General features: G+C 57.1%; 6 protein-coding genes across 6 annotated transcripts; 2 read left to right on the plus strand and 4 right to left on the minus strand.

The window, feature by feature from the left end:
• Positions 1 to 2,569: 2,569 nt before the first annotated feature.
• QBC33DRAFT_561669 (ATP synthase E chain-domain-containing protein) lies at positions 2,570 to 3,105 on the minus strand (the record flags this gene model as incomplete). Its single annotated transcript, XM_060430149.1, has 3 exons — positions 2,570 to 2,643; positions 2,770 to 2,953; positions 3,082 to 3,105. The coding sequence occupies 3 exons, from the start codon at positions 3,103 to 3,105 to the stop codon at positions 2,570 to 2,572; spliced, it is 282 nt and encodes a 93-aa protein (XP_060280852.1).
• A 1,942-nt stretch (positions 3,106 to 5,047) lies between these two features.
• On the plus strand, positions 5,048 to 7,772 carry QBC33DRAFT_497199 (cytoplasmic dynein 1 intermediate chain 2). The gene is made up of 2 exons (XM_060425586.1): positions 5,048 to 5,371; positions 5,431 to 7,772. The coding sequence occupies exons 1-2, from the start codon at positions 5,249 to 5,251 to the stop codon at positions 7,384 to 7,386; spliced, it is 2,079 nt and encodes a 692-aa protein (XP_060280853.1). The 5' UTR covers positions 5,048 to 5,248; the 3' UTR covers positions 7,387 to 7,772.
• Positions 7,773 to 7,932: 160 nt separating this feature from the next.
• Positions 7,933 to 9,526, minus strand: QBC33DRAFT_546693 (NADP-dependent oxidoreductase domain-containing protein). The gene is made up of 4 exons (XM_060428680.1): positions 9,416 to 9,526; positions 9,292 to 9,345; positions 8,667 to 9,229; positions 7,933 to 8,567 (listed from the first exon to the last, which is right to left on the minus strand). Exons 2-4 carry the CDS (start codon positions 9,341 to 9,343, stop codon positions 8,202 to 8,204), a joined length of 981 nt encoding a protein of 326 aa, XP_060280854.1. The 5' UTR covers positions 9,344 to 9,345; positions 9,416 to 9,526; the 3' UTR covers positions 7,933 to 8,201.
• A 34-nt stretch (positions 9,527 to 9,560) lies between these two features.
• Positions 9,561 to 11,247, minus strand: QBC33DRAFT_594712 (uncharacterized protein). The gene has a single exon (XM_060431792.1). The coding sequence runs from the start codon at positions 11,002 to 11,004 to the stop codon at positions 9,802 to 9,804; it is 1,203 nt and encodes a 400-aa protein (XP_060280855.1). The 5' UTR covers positions 11,005 to 11,247; the 3' UTR covers positions 9,561 to 9,801.
• Positions 11,248 to 11,491: 244 nt separating this feature from the next.
• Positions 11,492 to 14,787, minus strand: QBC33DRAFT_580236 (tubulin-specific chaperone E; the record flags this gene model as incomplete). The annotated part of the gene is made up of 6 exons (XM_060431192.1): positions 11,492 to 12,755; positions 12,804 to 13,233; positions 13,295 to 13,449; positions 13,752 to 14,481; positions 14,557 to 14,605; positions 14,668 to 14,787. The coding sequence occupies 6 exons, from the start codon at positions 14,785 to 14,787 to the stop codon at positions 11,492 to 11,494; spliced, it is 2,748 nt and encodes a 915-aa protein (XP_060280856.1).
• Positions 14,788 to 15,042: 255 nt separating this feature from the next.
• Positions 15,043 to 17,448, plus strand: QBC33DRAFT_191858 (uncharacterized protein). Its single transcript, XM_060422526.1, has one exon. The coding sequence runs from the start codon at positions 15,431 to 15,433 to the stop codon at positions 17,162 to 17,164; it is 1,734 nt and encodes a 577-aa protein (XP_060280857.1). The 5' UTR covers positions 15,043 to 15,430; the 3' UTR covers positions 17,165 to 17,448.
• Positions 17,449 to 17,518: the final 70 nt, after the last annotated feature.

The following is a 17,518-nucleotide window of genomic DNA, read 5'->3' on the forward strand; positions in this document are numbered from 1 at the left end:
GAACTCTGGCTTGTTTGGAGGTTCCCGCGGCGTTTCAAGGTCGCGTGTAGCAACAGGCGTCGATCACGGCAACCAGTGATGTTCCCCAGACTGTGCGGATATAATTATACCTTCGCATACAACTGCTGATGCGTGGGGGCTGAGTGGGCAGTAATAGTGTCTACTGTCTCGGCTGGTAGGTTGTCTTATTCTGTCTTCTGTCTGCAATCAGGAACGCCGAGATTCTTGAACACAAGAAAAGAGAAACGACTGTTTGGAACCCATTTATCTCTTGTGGGAGTTCCAGGTTATTACTGGCTGGAGACCAATAACATTGATCTGGCCACAGATTGAGAGGCCTTGCGAGTGCAAGATGATCAACGCGCGCTGTCAACCGGCTGCCCGGACGAGACAGGGGGCCTGGCTTCTTCTTCCCGTACCCTTGGCAACCGACTGGGGTGGGGGAGATCCCGGGCTTCCCGCTGTGGACGGAAAGTTTGAAAGGGTTTCCTACAGCAGACAGATATGATGACTCCTGCAGGAACCAAAGCTAGAGAGTGCAGTGCAGAAAAAAATAGGCACCTTGATCAACCTGCATACGGCTTCTATTTAGTTGATTGGGCCAAGGCGCGTGTTTTGAGACACTTCCAGACTTGCTCCATCGGTAGATTTCTCTCCACCATGGTCTTTCAGTGTTTGGTTCCGCCGGCTTGTCGCTGGCCCACCCGGTCGGGTAGCCCGACCAAGATACTCAACTAGGATTCTTGGAAGCGTGACGCCACCGCGCCAGAATTTTCCCTTCTCGTGGCTCAGATTTTGTTCTGTTCCTTGCAGAACAAGCCCTATATTACCGTCTCTTAACGCCATCGAACCGAGCCTGAAGAGTCACCAAAGAGGGTCCAATCTCGGGGCTTCCGCCAAAAAAAAACCCATCAGATAATCCGACATGGACCATGACCAAGCATGGTTCTAATGGCATGGCTCTTGAAGTCAAGCGTGTCAAGATGCCCTTGCCGCGGTCCCTGGCGGCTAGAGAACTCTTCTGAGGCACCAGCGATCACCCGAAATATCTTGAAACTGCTGCGGGTGGCCACGCAAACGGCAACGATTGGCGCAGTTGGCACCTACCACAAGGCTGTGTCACCACCCTTCGACTGGGGCACCAGCCCATAAGTATCAAGGCATCTGCCATCTCTCATAGCTCCTGGCCTGACACGCCTCTCCGTTTTCACCAATAGTACCAGGACATCGCCGACCTTGCAAGGTGACACAAATGACGGGGCGAATCCAGTCGCGGCACCGATTTAATATCGAACATAATGCCATCAGATGAGAGGATGATAGCCGGGCCTCCCTGAACGCGTCCTTAACGCGGCCCATATGTTGTTGCTGCCCCGTCGCGTGTGAGCGAGTAGAAGTATAAACGTGACAGAAATCATACGCGTCTGGCGTTTCTTCCGCCGTGGGACAGATCGATATCAACTTGAGATTGGAATCCCGGCTGCGCTGCCTCACAAGGAGATGCCAACTCGGATTGCTGTAGCCAACCGTGCCATCTCTTCACAGCAGCCTTGGGCGGTCGAATATTCGTCTTCATTGACGAACATTGAGAGTGAACTCCCGACCTCCTCCCTGGTTGTGGTAGCCCAAAGTAGGAGCGGCAGACCCGCTGTGCCAGGCTCACCCCGAGTGACCCTGGTTGTCCGTAGTGATGGAAGGGCTGGGACGAGACATGCGCCGTGAAGTTCAGACAATTGGACCGTTGACACTGATGAATAACCTAGGCCTGGATCGTGGAGAGTGACCTATTCGCCCTTCCGCCTACCTCTGAGCAACTGCCAGCCCCTGCGGCACCCCTAATCTTTTGCTCATGTCGACAAGTCTCGACTGTTGATGTAAAAGTTCGGCCCGAGTTTGGGAATCCATACCACCAAGCGATGAGGCAAGCAAGAAGGGAGTAAGAAAGGAGACGGATGCGGAAGCAGAAACTGCCAAGTTTTTAAGACCTTTTAAGATCTATCAAGCTACTCCGGTTGGTTTCCTCAAGCTAATAAGCTCCGGTTGTCAATTCATTGGCAACTTTGAAACCTCGCCCTTACAAGCAGGTTACCCGGTGCACCTTGTTGCCAGCGGAAGGATGCTCCCATCTGTATAGGTTAGACACTCGTCCCGTGCTCTCCAATTTAGGTCATCCACCTCGCGGGCACGTGTTACTGAAAGTCAACACTCGCATACAGCGCCATTGGGTAGGGTCTCAACTTGGGACACGAGTGTAAGTCACGGCACTAGGGAGAGCCTGAGAAGTCCAAGTCCCAGACGACCTGCCTTTCTAAACTCTGTATTGTACACATATACAGCATAACTGGGATATAAGGAAAAGTCTATGCCGCAGTCTGCTCGAACGTACTGCAATGATACATCCTGGCCACCTATGTCTGCCAGATCATCATCATTATTCCCGGCCCGGGTGACGGCACTAAATCGTGTTGCGATGCAGTCCGACCTTGGACTCATAGGCCTCCTGCGGATCAAACCAACTTTGCCCCATCTGGTTCCCAGCATATTCAACTGGCCATCCCAGTCTCTCCTCTTACGGTTTTGCCTCAACCAGCGCGTTGAAATACGACTCCATGTCGAACTTCGGGTCCATTGGGTCCTGGTTCACTGTTGAGGGTCAGCCCTGTTCCACATCGAACATCCATCCAGGCTCTGAGGCGATGAGCGCCCTTTCGGGCCACTTCGAACAAATGGCCCCATCGCCCATGACAAGGGGGTGGGGGTTTTGCCTACATCCTCCGGTAGTGGCAGACGCAGGTTGCTTCGACTTTGCGTATGCCTCCTTGGCCTTGTTTATTAATGTCTGCTTGTGCTCATATTCCTGCTGCCTCTCTGCCACCTTCTGGGCCGCGCTGAGCGTCCGTTGGTGGTAGAACCCGTAGAAAATCCCCACGCCGAGGGCCGAGTACCGGAGGACCTGTTTTATCTCAAGTCAGCAAGGGGAATTGCCATGTTGCAGCTTCCAATCCATCTCCATTCCCAGGCCCCGAGCTGCCCGGGGGCAATGGTGCAAGCTGCTGGGAGCACGTGTTGCTGCCCACTTACGTTGACTCCAGATGTGGCAGACATTGGAACAACTGTGTCCTGTCCTCGCGACTGGTGTCGAGTAGTAACGATTGGTCGGTAGAGCGGTGCGAGGGATGGCAGTCGAGGGTCAATTGGTCCCCAATTCGCAAGGTCGAGGTGGTTTTGCTTTGCGCGTGAGTTGATGTGAAGTTTTGAGATGATCGGGATTTTTCGCGGGTTTTCCCACGGTTCCACCTGTCGGCTCGAGCAACAGAAACAAGGTTGGTGAGTCAGCAATGGTTGGACAGAGAGGCTCCGCCTTCCAAGCATCTGATTGGCTGTCTGACTCACGGCGCTAGAATAACACATATAAACTGCTTCTTCTCACCTCACCTCTCCTTTCCTTCTCTCCTCCATCCAAGCATCGTCCCTCTGGATAATGTCGCGCTTCCATGCTGACAAACGGAGATCCTGTGCGAGCAGGATCTCGAGCCCTTCTTTACGAGGGGCACTCTTCTGGCATGCGAGAAATTCGGAGCACTTCTCCTCTGCGTCAATCCTCAGGATTGCGTATACCCATACCGCTGTCGCCTACTTTACGTGGGTGGACGGGTCGGCCCGAGAGGGTTCGGCGTCACATGACGCCTGCAACAGGCATCAGAAATCACAGGGCCCAGGCCGTCTCGTGTATACCCTACAGGGGAAGACGGGGCCGGACCTGGTGTCTCTATGGGAAGCCTTTGCGGAGATTGTATACAGTACTTGAGTGCAATGCGCGACTTGGGGGCCTGGCTGGATTCGTCTGGCCGGGCCTTCCAAACTTCGATTCCGATTAGTCTGTCCAGAGGGCGATGCTTGGTTCTTTTTTCCGCGGTAAGTGGTATCTTCGATGCCTTCTCGAGCGAAGGATACTGCTAATTTCGCGTTTGCCTCGCCACTGAGGGGTTTTCCCTTGCAACCATGACAGCAGGTGATCTAGAGTTAGGTACCGGCCATCAACCAGCTAGATTGCGGAGACATCAATTTGGAGGCTCGGGCGGAGCGCCGGTCGACCCCATCGCTTCTTTTGTATCAGTTGTTTTATTCGCCCGCCTGCGCTGAGAAATCGACCGAGGGCGAGAGTTCGGGACAGTGGTTGAAGTAAGGAAGCTGCCATGTTCGTCCTTAGCCCATGTTCCTTCTGCATCCTATAATACAGGGTATATGCCCTCCCAGACGCCCCCTCTCCCTTCTCAATCTCGGTGTGCTCCTAGAAAGCCAGCTTTGAGGCCACACCCACCAGTTCCTAGCCTCCGACCGGATCTGTTTCCATCTTGAGAATCTCATCACGATTCACTGTCTCCATAAGATATCGTCCAGGCAAGGTTCGACCTTGGCCTCTGCAAGCATTTCGTCAAGGACCTCTCGAAGCATCAACCAGCCAGAGTATTCCTCTTAAAGCACAGCCCGGATTGGGAGCTGTCATTTAGGGATTTCTCAAAGCACCGATTAGATGGAACTCGTTCAACTATCGCCAAGTAGAAATAGGGTTCAGGTCACCAGCGGTTCTACAGAAACAAACCTCTTACGGGCCCACTAGACCATGCATAGACCTGGAAGGAGACACCAGCGCTTCCAAGATCTAGCATGCCACCGACTAGATGGTAGCGCAAGTATAAGAGAATATCGTCAAGCCCTAAGCCTTCGAGTAAAGGTGTCGTAGAAATGTGACGGCAACCAAAGCAACCTAGATATCGCAAATGGTGTTAGCCTGTCCAACTGCATACCATAGATAGCAAAAGATACACCAGCAGATACCTATCCAGCACTAAATGTTCCATCATCGTTCGCCAGTACAGTTTAGCAACTGCGAGGTCTGCTCCCAGTTAATGTCCATCGCGGCATTTCCTCGGATACTGAAAATTGGGGAACTCACGTGAATACCGTCACGGCGTGGCGTGTCGCTATCAACCTGGCTCCCAAGTCGACCCACATGAATGGTTGGGGCCAGTCAGTCGCGAGCAAACGCGACTTGTCGCATGAAAGAAAGCTGAGATCCCATTGCCTCGGAGCAAACCGAAATCATTGCTATTTCAGTTGTTGCCTCTGAAAACGACCAAGAATACTGCAAGCTCTTCGTTATCAATAGATCATCTTCCCCAAGACCGATCATCTCGTTGACATCTGTTCGGAGGGGCTCCTGAGATGGGGTTAAGGGGCATGCAAGATGCAACAACGTAGAGATGAGATTGTCGCAAAGCGAGCAAAGCTCGCAGAGCTTAAGAGGCAGAGAGAGCTCCGAGCCAGCGTGGCAACCGCCTCTCGCCAGAGCATAGGAAACTCCACCGATGTTGGTACCATCTCCACTCCAACCTGGAAACCTCCCCGTTGACAGCTTCTTCTACCTAGCTCATCTCGCCGACACCTGGCCGAGCAGACAACCGCCGCGAAATCGAATCGCTAATCAACAGCCTGGTTGGCGAAAGCAGGCCAGTCTCGGTCTCCACAGGAGGCGCCGCCTCGCCAGCTCATCGAGGCAGCCGACCGAATAGTGTGCTGAGCGCCGGGGAACTCAGCCATGAGAACTCGGACATCGCCACGCCGGCCACTGGCCAGGCCGCCAGCTCCCAACCGCAGACTCTCACAACAATTCCTCTAACAACCGTCTACGAATGCCCTCCGTCGCCCGTGAAGGAGGTCTTCTCCTACAGCAAAGGGGTCCAAACCACGGAAGGATGGACCAGTCCGACCAGGCCGCGGGCTTTTTCGGAATCAGACTATGACGAGCCCACCTTGACTCCCAGCAAGAGACTTAACCGGAGAGAGCGAGATAGGGAGGAAGAGCTGCGGCAGAACTTGAGGAAAGAGATCGAGGAGGAGCTCAGGGCCGCTAAGGAACTGATGACGGATGGATACCTCAAACCCACGACTACCACTAACTTCCCTGCGCGGGCTCTAACATCCGATGAGCTGAACGCAGTCACGCATTCGGATGAATTCATGGAGTTTCTCGACAGGTCTAGCAAGGTTCTCGAGAGGGCACTGGACCAGGAGTACGACATCCTGACCGATTATACCCTCCAGGTGCACGACATCGACGACGAAGATGAGCAGAGTGGGAATATCGGGGGCAAGGGTCGCCGGAAAGTCAAGGAGTTGGCGCAGTTCTACGACGAGCGGTGGTCCAAGAAGCGAATGATCAGCTCCATCGACTTCTCCCAGAAATTCAAGGAATTGGTCCTCGCCTCGTATACGAAGAACCCCTCGGCACCACACGACCCGGACGGGATAGTGCAGGTCTGGAATCTCCATCTACTCGAGCGTCCGGAATTCGTCTTCCATGCCCAATCGGACATCCTGACAGCCAAATTCTCGCCCTTCCACCCCAACGTCATCATCGGCGGCGCATACAGCGGGCAGGTCTTGCTCTGGGACACGCGAGCGGGGTCCGCGCCGGTGCAAAAGACGCCGCTGACGGGCTCGGGCCACACGCACCCGGTCTACTCGATCGACATCGTCGGGACGCAGAACGCGAACAACATCATCTCGTGCTCCACCGACGGGGCCGTCTGCGGGTGGAGCGTGGACATGCTGGCGCAGCCGCAGGAGTCCCTGACGCTCCTGGCCCCGCAGCCGTCCAAGACGGAGGACCTGAGCCCGATGTGCATGGCCTTCCCGCGGGCCGACCCGACCTTCTTCCTCGTCGGCTCCGAGGAGGGCACCATCTTCCCGTGCCACCGGTACGACCGGGCGGGCGCCAAGGCGGGCGTCGACTCCCGCGTCAGCTACAAGGGCCACGCGGCGCCCGTCATGTCGGTCGACTTCCACCCGGCGTGGGGCCCCGTCGACCTGGGCGACCTGGTGCTGTCGGCCAGCCTGGACTGGAGCGTCAAGCTGTGGAAGGTGCGGGCCCCCGCGGCGACGTCGACCATGGGCGGGGCGGGTGGGGCGGGCGCCCAAGGGGGCGGCCAGGTGGCGCCGCTGATGGAGTTTGTGCGCGAGGACGTCGTGTACGACGCGGCGTGGTCGCCGGTCAAGCCGGGCGTGTTTGCGCTCGTGGACGGCGCGGGCTGGGTCGAGCTGTGGGACGTGACGGTCGAGACGGAGGAGCCCGTCGCGAGGATATCGCCCAGTCAGCGCAAGGATGGGCGGTCTATGCTCAGCAAGAGCCTCAACAAGGTTGCGTGGGAGCCGACCGAGGGGAGGAGGCTGGCGGCTGGGGGCATCGACGGCGCGCTGTCTGTGTTCGAGGTCGGGCCTGACCTGGGCGGGAAGGAGGGCCTCAAGAACGAGGAGTGGACCAACGTCAAGAAGCTGGTCAACCGGCTCGAGGCCGCGGGCGTCAATGGTGCGGCGCCCGTGTAAAGCGGGGGATCGTTGTGGGGAATGGATATCCTTTTTTGAGGGCCGAGATCTTGTTTTGTGAGGTAGTTTCTCTCTCTCTCGTTTCTTCAAAGACTGCTATGTGTGGGAGTTGCCTTCGCTTCCTCTATACCCCCTGAAGAAAGCTTGTTTACTTCTACAACTACTACCTACATCACTGAGTACCCCTTGATTTTGTGACATTGCGAAGAGATGGAGATGCAGTCTTATACAGAAGAGATCGAGCGTGGGTTCTCACGCTTCTTCTTTCTTGTCAACCCTGTCGAAAGTAATAACAAAGCAGCGTCGCTGCAGTTGGGCCTTTTACTAGTAGGAGAGTGAAGACAGCTTAGTCAGCGTGTAATATTTAAATCCCCACTTGCGAAAGATTTAATTATTTACTTCCACAGCTTAAAATCTTTCCAGTCTTCCTGGATGAAACTCGGAAGAGTCCATCATCCAGTCGCAAGACCTGGGAAATAATATCGGGTTGTCCCAATGGTTGCACCGGCTCTCGGTTCAGTCCGAGATGCTGTGTGTCTACACTACCTTTGCTAATGGTAAGTCCTGTTCCAAAAGTATCTGCCCCGTTTACATGATGAACAACCTGTGAAGTCTGCAAATCTGAAAGCTTCGTCTGAAGCCACTTGTTGAAAAATCACTTTTATTACGTTCTGATACCCTGTTAAAGGCGCGCGAGAGAGAGAGGATTGCTTTATATTTTGAACTCCTCGAGCAGATAGCTGACATTGCTCCCACAGAAAACCCAGCTCCTCAACACAGATGTCGACGATCAGAAAACATGAGCAGGCAGGGACTTAGGTGTCCATCGGGATATACGGGGGATACCGCGCTCCCTGGACCTCGAATCCCGCCAGGGTGGTGTCGATCTCGTCCAGCTCGGCGATGCTCAGCTCCACGGCTTTTGAATTCTCGTTCACCCGCTCGGCAGTCGTCGCCCCCGGGATGGGGATGATGACCGGCATGCCGGGGCGTTTGGACAAGGACTTGGTCCAGGAGATGGCCAGCTGTGCTGGTGTGCAGCCCTTCTTCTGGGCCAGCTGCTCCACCTGCTTCATAAGCTGCAGGTTGATGTCGAAGTTCTCTGGGAAGAAGCGGGGGAAGTGTCTCCGAGCGTCGTCCTTGGGGATGTCGTCGATCGACTTGATCTGGCCGGTCAGCATCTGTGGCGCAATTGTCAGCACGGTTAGATCCCTCCCAAAGTCTCAAGCACCGGCCGGTCCGGTGGCGGATAGCAACCAGGCGGCTGTGTGGGGACTTACGCCTCGGCCAATAGGTGAGTAGGCAACCAGCGGGATATTGTACTGCGCGCAGGCGGCGGCGACGCCGTTGGTAAGCACGTCGGTAGCCCACAGGCTCAGCTCGACCTCGACGGCGACGATCTTGGCAACCTTGACGGCCTCGTGGATGGTCGCGGCCGAGACCTCGCTCAGGCTGATGCCGCCCAGCTGGCCCCTGTCGACGTACTCCTGCATGGCGGCGAAGGTGTCCTGCATCGGCACCCCGGGGTCGCGGCGGGCGCACTCGAAGATGTCGAGACGCTTGCGCCCGCCCAGCTGCGCCAGGACGTTGTCGATACTCCGCCGGATGCCCTCGGGCGACCCGTCTGGGCCTGCCGGACCGGCGGCGCCTTTGACGCTGAGCACCACCTTGTCGGCGTCCTCTGGGTACTGGGCGAAGTAGCGCTCGAGCAGAACGAGCGAGTTGTACGACGGCGTGCCGTAGATCTCGCCGCCGTTCCAGAAGTTGCACCCGTTGTCCAGGGCGGCGCGCATCGCCGCGAAGGCTTGCTCCTCCGGCGGCGGGGTGGCGCGCCAGGTGAGTCCTGGTGTGGTGTCAGTAGTGGCCGAGCCAGCTCTTTTATTTGGTGAGAGGGCAGGACCTTACCCATGAGGCCGAAGCCTATGGGACCGACTTCTTGGCCGTTGATCTGAGGCATCTCTGGTGAAGTGAGGTAAGTCAGATGGGGTGGCCGCTTTGGCGAAGACTGTAGTTAAGGTATTGGAAGTACCACTTCTTGAGGTGGAATATCTTCGGGTTTGTGGTTCTTGTTATCCTGCGATTAGATGCGCCAGAGAACTTATATACACATTTTAGGTCAATTGCACTGTTTATACTTACAGCTCAAGTCTTGATGTCAACGGGAAGGGCGGGGTTTATCGGCGTTAGAGGCTATCAAAGTGCGAGGGTTAGGGTTTCTGGTATAGTTCTGTGGGCCCGGATTTAGTTGATAGCCAACATCCCGAGTGCCGTGTTCTCTCGACTTCAGGTTCGAAATTGCATGTCACTCCAGGCCCTGTTGGCAGACGCGTCATGCTGACGGTCCTAGCCACCAACTAACAAACCTAGTGTCCCATTTGCTCCCCTCCAGGCTTACACTCAAGACTTCATTGCACGTCAGACGTCAACGAGCTTCTCAGGCTCCTCCTGGACAGCCGGTTGAGTCTGCGCCATTGCCCCCTCCCGTCTCTCCTTGTCAGCCTCGGGAACTGTCTGCGTCCCCCGGCTGGCACCACCTCCAGCTATTCCCCCTCCATCCAGAACCGTGACCTTTCCTCCCGAACCAGCAGCAAGCGCTGCATCCGCCTCCCCGACTATCCCCCTCCCCCTATCCAGAGCCGCCCGCTCCCTCACCTCCCTGGCCTCCCTAGCCGCCTTCTCTCTCTCTCTCCTCGGCCCATACCCCATCCCCACCCTCATCACCTCCCTCCCCCTCCTCCCGCCAAACATCCCCATCCGCGCCGCCATCCGCACATCGTAACCGCCCCCCGCGGACCCCACGCCGGCGCCGGACGACGACGACGACAGCGCGAGCCCCATGGCCGCCGTCCACCAGGCCGGGAAGTCGCGCAGCCCGACGCTGGCTAGCCCGCCTACGGTCGTCGGCATGGCGTGCCGGTACCGGCATGCCAGTCCCCACTTGCAGGTGCCGTGGTGGCACCAGTGGCGGCAGAACTGGCTTGGGTGGAAGGGGGGCTTGGTTGGGTGGCCTGGGCTGGGGCCGGAGGGGGTTAGGGTGGTGGGTTGCTTGTTGGGTTTGGTCGGGGGAGGGGGTGAGGGGCTGAGGTGCGTGTTGGGGTTGGGGTTGGGTTTGGGGGTTTGGTTGGCACCCGGGGAAAGGTCCTGCGGGCGGGAGGAGGAGGAGGAGGAGGAGAAGGAGGCTCCTAGGGGTGGTGGTGGCGAGACGTGCGCCAGAATGCGTTCTGCTGGATGCACCGCCTGTGCCGGGTTGGTTGCGGCCGTGTGACCGCCACCCGCGGCTGCGTGTTCGGGGCCGGAGGGCGCCCTCTCCGGGCCTCCCGTTGCGCCAGCGGTGGCTCGTGGTGTTTGTGTCATGTACGGCAGGCTGTGCTGACCGTGGCCCGTGTCGGCGATCTTCACTTCGTACGTGTCTTCGTCCCTGGCGACGTTGCCCAGGTTCGACAGGCCCACTGTCTGCTCGAGCCTGAGCTCCCGAGGGAGACCTATGATATCCAGCCACTTGGGGAGCTGGTCCACGGCAATGAGCGGCACGATGGGCCCGGGCTCGAGGATGAGGCCTGAGCTGGTCTGTTTCTTGACCCCCGGCCGAACGAGGAAGTAGTGAGGACGGGCTGGCATCCTTGTTACCCGAGGTGGTGCAGTTGGGATGAAGTGTGAAGATCTGACTTCTCTGTGTCTGCCGTTTGCCGTCTGGTGTCTGCTATCTTTATGTAGATTAACGTGTCCCTACTTCGGAGCTGGGTACAATATGGGTTACGATGATGGTTAGCATCATAAAGATAGCTTCAGATTGGCGTGTGGGATCGAATGACCTCCATAGATATAGCTACGAGACCATAGGAATCATGATGGGAGCGTTTGATGTCCTACCACCCGCCGTCGGCTCACCTGCTGCGTCCCATAGTCCGGGACTTGTTGGCACCCAGGCAAGCAGCGACAGCTTGAGTAGGACAGTTCTCTCGGTTACAGTGTTGTTTCCATCATGCAGTGGCGCGAAATAAGAGGCAATCAATTCTCTTCCACTTGCACAAGTCTGATTTACAATAGTTGATTGTCTGCAACCAGAGAGGAGCGAGAGAGAAACAGAGAGGCAGGAGATACCCGCTCACCTCACCTCGACCCTGATTTTAGCTTCAAGCCCGTCAACACAATACCCAAACTGCCTCGGCCCGTCTTTCAACTCAACCTCCCTCTTTACCCACCTGCCAGCTTTCCGAACAGACTCCGCCTCCGTCTCCGCCCCTGCCTCCGCCCTCGTCTCCCCCTCCTCTCTCTTCTCCCTCTCCGCCTCAAGCTCCTCCTCGTCACTGCTATCGCCAGCCTCCTCATCAAACCCAGCAACAGGGTCCCACTCCCCTGTCTCCCAGACCAACCGCAACCGCAGCGGCGACAGGCCAAACAACCTTCCCGCAATACCCTTGACGGCATACACATCAAACGACTTGGGTATACCCGCAAACCTCTCCTTCTCCCCCTCTTCCTCCTCCTCCTCCCCCCCACTTCCAAGCCGGAACGCCACCGACACGAGCCGCGCCTCCAGCAGGTTGGGGTCGAGCTCGGTGCGGCGGGCGACGGCGGGCTCGCCGTGGGCGGCGCACAGGTCCGCCCAGCGGCGGTGGCGGGCCAGCACGGCGGGCTCGTCGGCGGGCGGGGCCGACGACAACTGGCGCGCGATGCGCGAGAGGTAGAACATCTCGGCGTTGGTGCGGTCGGCGGGGGCGACGGCGCTGAAGTTGAGGGCCCGGAGGCCCGGGAGGCGGGCTACTGTTAGCATGTAGGACTCGTCGGTCGAGGGCGCCGCGGCGGTGCCTGGTTGTGAGGCTGGGTAGGCTGCTGCGTCGGTGGGGGAGGGGGTGTCTAGCTCTGGGTTATCGTAGATGGGGTTGTGGGCGAAGCGGAGGGAGGTTAGGCCTGGGAATGAGGTGGGGAGGGTATCGATGAAGGACCAGGTTGATACCCGGTTATAGGAAAGGTCGAGGTACTGAAGGTTGGTGGTGAAGACGGGTGGTTGGGTGTCGGGTCGGGAAGGGTTCATAACGGTGGATATGTTGTTGCCCTTGAGATGGAGGTTTCGTAGTGATGTTATGGCTGTCAAATCCTCGACATCGGATAAAAAAGTAAAGTCGTTGAACTCGAGGTTCACGGACGTAAGAGTTGATGTCAGCCCGAACGATGGGGGTATTGGAGAGAGTGATGACAGCTGATTGCTGCCAGCCAAGAGGACGTGAATAGTTGAGAACTTGGATGCAATGCGGCATATGTTGTCCCAGCCCAGGAGTGTCTCTTCCACTGAGAGTTCCTTGACGCCCTTGAACGCCATTCCAGCGCCCTGGAAGTCGTCATCCGGGATCGTGATGAATCGGTTACCGCTTCGCAAAGTTAGCGAGCTTCAAACACACCATCACAGCAGGTCTTACTTGATTCTCAGGCTCCTTAGCTCAACAAGCTCAGAGCAGATCTCAACGACAGGCCCGAATCTTGTGAAGAGATTGCGGCTCAAGTCCAAGTCGATAACCTTGGGACAGACTTCCTTGATCCTTCGATGGCCATCGCCCTGCTCCCCGGAAGGCGAAGGCGCCGGGGCATAGGCTGATGCGACTCGCATGCCATCGAGGATGACAATCTTCAGCTCGTTGAGCTGGGCCAGTTTGCGGCGGATCTTGTCGAAGCCAACCTCCTCTGCAACTTTGCCGGAGATGATGATCTTCTTCCCGGACGCGACGGGATCACGGCTCCGCGTCACCTCGGAAGCATACTTCTCCTGTAGGGCCGCGAGAAAGTCGAGCGGCTGCTCGACGGGCCGAGTCGGGCGGACGAAGGACGCCGCCGTGAGCGAACGTGTCTTGCCTAGGCAAGATGTGTCAGCAACGCCATATAGAATCAATCAGGCCAGTTCACACAAACTTACAGTGGAAATATCGGACCCCCTTGTGCTGTCCATCATGCTTTCCTCGGGACGGATCGTCCCATTCCACACCCAACCACGAGCCATTCGCTCCCTCAACCTCACCGACATAGCGCACAGTGCAAAGCGCCCCGTCATACGAGAGCCGCTCTCCCACGCTATGAGTGGAAGAAGACATTGTAAACCCGGTGTTTAACGAGAAACAGGGTTTGTCTTAGGCCCTCGTGTTAATTGGCTGTGCCGTGTTTTTAGAGTTGACAAAAATCAGGCACCCGAAATAATTCGCGATTTGATGATTTGCCCCAACTTTTTACACTGCGACAAGCCCGGTGAACAAGGTCAGAATTACACAGCTTCTCGACGCAAAATATTCACAGCAAATTTACATGACTCCGCTATCATTGCCTACATCCACGATGGCTCTCAAACTCAAAGCTTGCTCTTGGTCGGCCCAACACACTTCATCAATGCCCTCCCATTGGTCAGGCAGACCTTCCCGCCCTCGATCTTGGTCTCGAAACGGACATCCTCCCAGCCGTCCTTGATCTCGCCCGTCCTCCACGCCGACGTGACTAGCTTGTCCCCAGGGTGCACCGGGCTGGCGAACCGCGCCTGGTACTCCCTGATATTGGCCGGATCGCCACCACCCAGGTGCTTCAGCAGCAGGTGCGCCGTCGAGTTGAACGAGTACAGCCCGTGCACAATGTCCCCGCCGAAGCCCATCTTCTTGCCCGGCTCGGGCGTCGCGTGCAGGGGGTTATAGTCGCCATTGAGCCGGTACAGAAGCGACGTCTCCTTGGAGGTCTGGTCCTCGAGGACCAGGTCGGGCTTCTTGTCCTTTGGCGGCGGGAAGGCCACGGTCGCGGGGCCCTTTGGCCCGCCCCAGTTGCCCTGCGCGACGTAGAAGCTCGAGCCGAAGGCCCGCGTGTAAACTTCGCCGGTGCCGGCGTCGACGAGGTCCGTCTGGGTGTCGACGACGGTGCCGGGGCGGCCCTTGTCGTAGACGCCCAACACCCTTGTGCGGACCTCGAACTTCTTGCCCTCCGAGGTCGGCGGGAGGGGCTTGAGGAATTGGATCTGGCGCTGACCGTCGACCACGCGGGTCGCGTCAAAGGAGGGGACGTCCGGGATAGCGACGGCTTTCTCGGCGGCGTAGAAGTCAATCACTTCCTGGGAATTGGTCTTGAATGCTGTGCATCTCGTGAGCTCACAAGGCTAGGGGGAGGCAGGGAAATAGGGATCACGCGAGGGAGACTTGAGCTTACGGAGAACAACGGGGTAGGTTGGGAAGACTGTGAAGTTGGGGTGTAGCTCCTGCCGACTGTTGTTAGTATCCCTTGAGAGCGAGCATTGATTCGGGGGGATATGGTGCATACATAGAGAAACTGAAGCTCATCGGCAGTGCAGCCAATCGAGTTGGCGAATAGGAGCACATCGCGCTTCAGCCATGACACCTCCGTGGGAGGGTATTCGAATCCAACTCCAGGACCGCCCATTGTGCTGTAAGATGGATACCTGTGAAAACTGAGGGACTTGTTGGAAACTGTAGAGGAAATAATGGGGGGTTCTAGCTGTTGCTTCACGGCGCAAGCCAAGGACCAAGGTAGCTGCCATTATATAATAATCGTCCCGATGCCGGTATAGCTTGACGGCAACGTGGGGTTTCCCACGCCGACGTCAGTGCCGAGGTCCGTGGTCCAACTTGTGGACCCAAGGCAATTCAGGGGTTGGCTTTAGGTAAGGAGCTGTGGCCTTAGCTTTGGCATAAGCTCCTAAGCAACGACATATCAACCACTGCCATAGATGTGAGAGCTTCCTGAGGACAAGGTGACAGCCTCTGCTCCGGCTTTCTGAATCTTTCTGAGAGGTAGGTTTTATGGAAGATAACCTAAATACATGCGATAAACAAACAGAGAGGTGGGTGGTGCCTATGTACCTACCCTACCTACGTTGAAAAAGTCCATAGGTACACACCGCGGGGATTGCCTCAAAACATCAACTTCGTGAAAAGGAAAAGAACAAAAATATCCCATCCCGTTCCCATATTTATTCGCTCACAAAACCACATCAAATCCCTTTCCAGTATTTCTTCCACCAACAGGAACTACTTACTGGCCTCCGTCAAGCATTATATCCACGATGCCGCCAACCGATCCCAAGCGCACTGCCAACCGCAGAGCTCAGAGGGAGGGAAAGAGTGGCCACGGATATGCATCAGGAAATGACAAGAGCCTGACCTCGCGGCCAGAGTCGCTGCCTGATGACCGCAAATCCGGCCAGAGTATTGCGAATCCTCTCACCCAAGATGAGCAGTTCCTCATCTGCAGGAAGACACGCAAATTGATGCAGGAGCGAGATAAGCTCGAGCGCCAGCTGATGAAGGTTGTCGAGGAAGATGGCGCCACCACTTATGGCTCGCCAACGCGCGAAGAGCTGCTCCGGTTGCAGTCACAACTGGAAGAGAAACAGGCGCGACACATGGCCATGATGAACAAGGTCTTGGCCGAGAGGAAGATGCTGTATAGATTGGATCCAGCCTCCGATAGAGCTATGGACTTGGGCTTGGTTAGGGGTTTGATCGCCAGATTCAAGCCGCTCTCGGGTCTGCACCCGGGTGATCATCTTCCTGCTGGGAACGAAGGCTCACCCGCCCATGAAGCACGGGGTGGAGGAAAACGAGCCGCCGCAGCAATTGGACCAGAGGGCCGCCACGATTCCACTAGCTTGGAACACCAACAAGCTTCGGCACTGGATAAGAAGAGGGTGGGGCGCAAGCGGGAGCACGGGGAACCCGGAGATGCCAACCCTCCTGTCAAGAAGCCCAAATTAACTGACCATAGGCAGAGTGAAGCAAGGGCCAACGCTGGCAAGGAGCGCCCCAGCAATATAACCAAGACAGCCTATCCGCCACGGCCTGATAAAGCCAGTGCTGACAACTACTTTGCGGAGCGAGCTCTCGACATCATCTCTAATCCGCTAACATTTGATGATTTTGTCTACGATGCTCCTAGACATGGCACGCCGACAGAATACCCCTCTCATTCCTATTTCATGCACGGCGCGCTGCCCGTACCATCGACCACCACTACTACGCGAACTGACATGCGACACGCTCACCAAGAAAATCCGAGTAAGCACATGAGCAGCGCCATTGCAGGTCGCAGCGAGTCCAGCCGCGCCGTGGGACCAGACAAGGAGACGGTCAAGGACCAGGAGGTAGCTGGCAAAGACATCGACACCGACAATAGTGGTACGGTGTCGACGGACGAGCCCGTTACGGGTCGGCATTCCGGCAACCCCGCGGGTGGGAAGAAGCCAAAGGACAAAGAGAACGGTTCCCGGCTTTCAAAGTCAGACGACAGCAAGGCGACGAGGGAGCCTCCTCAAACCGACAATAGTGGAGCTAGATCACACCATGCGGCTGCAGATTCCTCTTCCAATTCGACTCCAGCTGCTCGCGATCTAGTTCCCACGGTTCATCAAACCCCGAAACGGAATGAAGATTTGGGCCGCCAGAAGAAGACACCTGCTTCCGAGGGCCACAAAATCTCCATGAAGCCCGTCTTTCAAAACTACAGCAGCACCAAAGGCACCTGCACCACCAGCAAAAACCCTCGATCGCCCCCCGTCTTCGCAAGCCCGAGACGCGCCTTCCCGAGAAGCGACCAGCCGCGAGACCAGCAAGGGTCCACCCACCTCCCCATGTTCACTGCGACCCCCTACGGACCAGCCAGCGGCTCCCCCCCAGCCGCCAAGCCGGCCCGCCCGGCGCCCAAGCAGCCTAAGCCCGCCGTACCGTTCGTGCCCAGCCGCACAACCAGCCCCGCCTCGGAGGAGCCGGGACGCCCGTCGCCACCGGCCGGCGCCGCCTAGGGGGACTTGGTCCGGCCTGTTGGCGTCTACGGTTGGGTGGCCGGAGGATCTTCTATCTCTGGTTCTGTCTCTGGTTTTTCCACTGGAGGCGGCAGCTACACAGAGGAGCTGCGGCGGCAGGATGACGAGGTCCTGGAGAGGGAGAGGGCGGCCTGGATCGAGAGGCTCGGCCTGGGGCATGTGATGCGCCCTGGTGATGGTGAGGGCGACGGCGGCGGTGGGAGGCCTGCTGATCTGCCGGGTCTGACGACGGAGGATCTGATTACTCTCGCGTTCGAGAAGCAAGAGTGGGCGAGAGTGCTCAAGTTTTGAGGCCGTTTTGTTGTCGTTGTTGGAGTAGCTTCGTAGCTTTGT

Source organism: Phialemonium atrogriseum, assembly GCF_030411735.1.
Source record: "Phialemonium atrogriseum strain 8032-3 unplaced genomic scaffold QBC33scaffold_23, whole genome shotgun sequence".
In the NCBI taxonomy this organism is placed as follows: Eukaryota; Fungi; Ascomycota; class Sordariomycetes; order Cephalothecales; family Cephalothecaceae; genus Phialemonium; species Phialemonium atrogriseum.

Excerpts from the sequence above, each read along its gene's own strand:
- QBC33DRAFT_546693 (XM_060428680.1), bottom strand. The coding sequence starts at position 9,343 with ATGCCTCAGATCAACGGCCAAGAAGTCGGTCCCATAGGCTTCGGCCTC. Across the intron at positions 9,230-9,291 it reads CATAGGCTTCGGCCTCATGG|GACTCACCTGGCGCGCCACC; the intron begins GTAAGGTCCTGC and ends ACACCACACCAG. Across the intron at positions 8,568-8,666 it reads ACTCACCTATTGGCCGAGGC|ATGCTGACCGGCCAGATCAA; the intron begins GTAAGTCCCCAC and ends ATTGCGCCACAG.
- QBC33DRAFT_191858 (XM_060422526.1), top strand. The coding sequence starts at position 15,431 with ATGCCGCCAACCGATCCCAAGCGCACTGCCAACCGCAGAGCTCAGAGG.
- QBC33DRAFT_497199 (XM_060425586.1), top strand. The coding sequence starts at position 5,249 with ATGCAACAACGTAGAGATGAGATTGTCGCAAAGCGAGCAAAGCTCGCA. Across the intron at positions 5,372-5,430 it reads GCATAGGAAACTCCACCGAT|CTCATCTCGCCGACACCTGG; the intron begins GTTGGTACCATC and ends TCTTCTACCTAG.
- QBC33DRAFT_594712 (XM_060431792.1), bottom strand. The coding sequence starts at position 11,004 with ATGCCAGCCCGTCCTCACTACTTCCTCGTTCGGCCGGGGGTCAAGAAA.